General features: G+C 31.4%; 1 protein-coding gene across 1 annotated transcript; it reads left to right on the forward strand.

The window, feature by feature from the left end:
• The first annotated feature begins 252 nt into the window (after positions 1–252).
• LOC134706884 (toll-like receptor 4) lies at positions 253–4,134 on the forward strand. Its single transcript, XM_063566228.1, has one exon. The coding sequence runs from the start codon at positions 430–432 to the stop codon at positions 3,148–3,150; it is 2,721 nt and encodes a 906-aa protein (XP_063422298.1). The 5' UTR covers positions 253–429; the 3' UTR covers positions 3,151–4,134.
• Positions 4,135–4,824: the final 690 nt, after the last annotated feature.

Genomic DNA, 4,824 nt, shown 5'->3' on the forward strand with positions numbered 1-4,824 from the left:
GATATTGTGTATAGTAATATTTTAGTACATTAGTTTTTATTGTTTTATAATATGTTATAAATATTTTTAAAGTGTCTCATAAGTCAGTAATTTGGCTGGGTACCAATATTTTAATTGTAATATTTAAGTTTTAATTGCATATTATGTAATTATGTATTCATTGTGTTTTATATTGGTATGTGATACTAAAATAAATTATTCTGATAACCGTAATTGGAATTACGACTATCCCAATATCATATATATTTAATACCAGTGCACCACAGGTATTCTTTAAATATCATGTGTGCATGTTTTGTTGCAATAGCCACAAATTATATATCTAATAATTTTTTAACACGTCTATTAGCAAACTGTACTTATACCGGTATTACTCGGAAAAAAATGAAAATTGGCAGACTGACAATATAGAATTTAACGTTTTATAATATGGATAGAATAGTGTTTATCTGGATGATGAATATTTTTAATTTCAACTTTTTAGCTGGACAAAACGATAAACAGTGCACAACAGAAAAACGATGTCATTGCACGGAAGTAGAATCAGGATTGATTGCTGATTGTTCTGGACTTAACCTTGATTCCTATCCCAGGTTCTTCGATGGTATTGTAACGATAGATGTTAGTTATAATAAACTGAAGGATTTTCCGTCAACAATTGATGTTCCCACTACATTAAAACATTTAAATCTGTCCGGAAATCTACTACGAAGGATCGACACTGACAAGTCGAGAAAATTGTTTTCTCATATCAATGATTTAGCATCACTTAACTTATCTTCGAATCTTATACCGTTGGAACCAAATGTTTACCCTGCAGATATATTTATGAATCTAACAAAGTTAAAAAGTCTCGATCTGACAAGAAATAACTTAACTTCAGTTGAATTCAGAACTTTGGATCACGTTATAAAACCTCTTGTATCATTAGAAATGTTTGCGATAGATGGGACTGAGAAAATTTCATTTGGAATTGGATTCGGAACACTGAAGTATTTATGGCATTTGCGATTGTATGGATCATGTAATAGAAACAGACTACTTACCATAGGGAAAGATTACTTTGATAATTTATCGAATTTAAGAACATTAGATATTTCATCCGAAGTCACACGGAATTTCACGACAATGGATTGGACAACTTCCTTGTGTTCTCTTTTTTATATTCATAGAGGAGCTATTTCAAAATTGTCACACTTGAAGTTTCTTGATATCTCTTATAATCGAGAATTAGGATTATGTGGTTTCTCGAATATAACACATGACCTTCCTTCTACTCAGATCAGGATATTGAGAGCAAATTATTTGCATTGTAATGCTGGTCCTTCGGTCACACTTTTTTGTGACGATATCAAACCCTTAACAAATACTACTCTTGAAGAATTGTATTTTGACGGCAATAATATTGATTTTGCTCAAACTGGGGTTCTGTATTATCTACCCGTGTCACTCAAGCGGTTAACTTTGAGAAGCAACCGGTGGATTCAGAATAGATATACATACTGTAATACATTTGGGCTGACAAATCTTACATATCTTGATATCAGTTATATGAATATACATCAAATATCTTCCGATGAACGGTATGTAGACTGTCTGAATTTTTTTCGCATCATTAACTGTGAAAAACTTCGATCCAGTTCATTTGGAACGAGTTTGAATCCCCGCGTTTGGGAAGCGTGTATTGAAGAATGTCTAAAGCCCAAAACAATAGAAAACATCTATGCTCAGAAGAAACAAGACGAAGTTTATGAAACAAGCAATATATCGTACCCTTTGACATGCAGTACTCCAATATCATTTGCAACAAATGTTAACATGTATTTTGTGCCTCACAATTTGGAACACATTGTGATGAATAACTCTAGATTAGGGCATACTTTAAGTTATATATATTTCGCTTCGTCAAATCTCAAATCATTAGTTTTAAGCCACAATCAGTTTTACTCACTCATTGGGCCTATCTGTAATGCAACAAAATTGAAGTATCTAGATCTTTCAAATAATAAATGCTCGTATTTATCACCTTACGTTTTCCGTGAATTAATAGCATTGGAAAAATTAATTTTAGATAATAATTTGATAGGCAGTGCACAAATACTTCAGGATAAAAATATTAGAGACCTTTTCTCGATGCAATTACAACTAAAAGAATTAAGTTTAGCCTCGAATGGGATAAAGTTCTTGCCGGCAGAAATATTTCATAATTTTAAAAAAATACGTCTTTTGAATTTAAGTAAAAATCAACTGACTGATTGGAATGTTAACCTTGATCATATGAGACATTTGATTTATCTAGATTTGTCTGAAAACCAAATTTTGTTTCTTTCTGACTCTGGAATGGCTTTAATTGGTTCAGGTTTCTCTAAAAATTTTACAATAGATTTATCTTTTAATCCAATTCAGTGTAACTGTGATTCGTACAATTTTATTTTGTGGCTTATCAAATGCAAGGAAAAGTTTAAAAAATTCAAACAGTATAACTGTCCTCTAATGAAACCCAATATCACCGATATCCCAAACGCAAACATATATTTGACAAAGAAATGTTCTTCCTATGTGAGCTTAACAGTTTTTGCAATCAATTTTATAATATGCTTTTTAGCTTTGTTAGTGATTGTTATAATTTACAGGAACCGATGGAGGTTAAGATATTGGTATTATATTGCTAAACGTCAATATTTTCGGGGATACATTAGGGTTGCAGATGAAAAGCGTTACCGTTTTGATGCGTTTATCTCATACGCAGATGAAGACAGAACTTTTGTAACAAAAAGTGTAAAAACAAAGTTAGAGGAAGAATCACGTTTAAGACTTTGCATTCATCATCGAGATTTTATTCCCGGGTGCGATATTGCAGACAATATCATTAATGCTATACACCAAAGCCGAAAAGTTATATTTATAATCACAGAAGCCTTTTTAAAATCAGAATGGTGTATGTATGAATTGCATATGGCTCATACAGAAAACGTGATATCAAGACAAGGGACAAATATGTTAATACTTGTTTTTAAGGAAGATATACCGCAAAATATAATCCCAAAAAAGATTCAGCAAATTGTACAAGAGGAGGTTTACCTAGATTTTCCAGATGATATTGAAGATAAAGAAATATTTTGGAATCATCTTACACGTTCCATACTATAATTGACAATGTTGACACCTAAACATAATTGAGTATGACTATTTAGTTGAATGGTGTTCCGAGTTAAGATTGTGTCGTAAAATTGACATACCTGCACATTGCGCAAATATATACACAGAGGCGCCGATAAATTTTATACGATCAGACAATTTCTTTATAATTTCAGATTATATTGTAGTCAAACCTCAAAACAATATGACCTAAGGCTAAAGTAAATTAAGCAACACTTCAAGCGAGATCAAAGTATATCTGTGGAATATCTTATATAAAACTAGTAGTATACTTATTCAGATTGTGCTGAGAGCTTGTGTTTTTTTATATTTGTAAAAATAGTGCTTGCTGTATACGCAAGATGATAATCAAGACAACTTATTTTCGCTTAGCTATAAACGGCGTCTTTCTATATCTTATCAATATACCGAGATAAAACCAGAAGTTTAGACATTCAAAATACTAGTAGGGGAAAAAAGACATCTTAACAATAGAACAGACCATTGAAACCAGATCATTTAGTTTCACGTTCAGATATATTGATGATGTTCTTGTCATTAACAATGCAAACTTTTCTGATTGTGATCCACTAATATATCCCCCAAGAACTAGAAATTAAAGAATCAGCAATCACGACGCTTCCTCTGCCTCATTTTTAGACTTGTATATATCTATTTCAACATTAGCGGTCATCTCAAAACCAGCATCTATGACAATTAAAAGAGACTATTTGTATTCTGGTTTATATAAATCGCCCTCCCTAGCAACAATATACCAACTGCAAATGCAAAAGTGATATACTTTTCCCAACTCATTCCTTATTGAAGCTATTGCAGCGGCTAGCCCACTCAGACTTTATCAATTGTCATCAGAGTATGAGCAGAAAGATGACGAATCATGGTTTCAAAGAACGTCTCATCCTAAATACGTTTAGAGGAAGATACCAACCCTTGTTGATAGTATTCCGTATCAACTTCACAATTAATACATGATGGTCTTGAAGTCTATATTATAGGTTAAGTGTTGTTTACTTTATCATGTTGCTTATTATAATATTCTTTCAGCGTATTTGTCTTTGTAATTTTCACTGATAAGTCCATCTTTGGTAAATTTTATTTTTGTCCTAGCTCATTTTTTTTATACACTCTGCCTTTGTATTATTGTGCTATGTTTTTTTTTTAATTATTGTCTTTAATTTTTGCTTATATGCTTTGTCTACAAAGTATGCTATTTTGCTTTTCTTTTTTTGCATTGTTGTTTTTTTTATATAATGTTGACTGCTATATGTATACACCCCAATTTTTGACATTTTTACTTACTATAATAGTATTATATAAAAAAGCTGTGGTATGATTGTCAATGAAACAACTCTCGTGCACAAATTAACAAAATTACACAGTAAAGCCCATACCAAATAAAAGGCCCCGAACTTACAACGTACTTGAACAATTCAAACGAGAAAACTATATAACGGCCTTATTTATGTACAAATAAATGAACGAAAAACAAATATGTAACACATAAACAAACGACAATCACTGAATCACAGGCTCCTGGATTGGGTCAGGGACATACATGTATAGACGAGAATGTGGCAGAGTTTAAATAATTTAATAAAAATCAACAGGAAATTCTAAAAGTTCTTATTTATATTTCGACAAAAATAAAGTTCAATTATGTATGTT

This window comes from Mytilus trossulus, chromosome 2, assembly GCF_036588685.1.
Source record: "Mytilus trossulus isolate FHL-02 chromosome 2, PNRI_Mtr1.1.1.hap1, whole genome shotgun sequence".
Lineage (NCBI taxonomy): Eukaryota > Metazoa > Mollusca > Bivalvia > Mytilida > Mytilidae > Mytilus > Mytilus trossulus.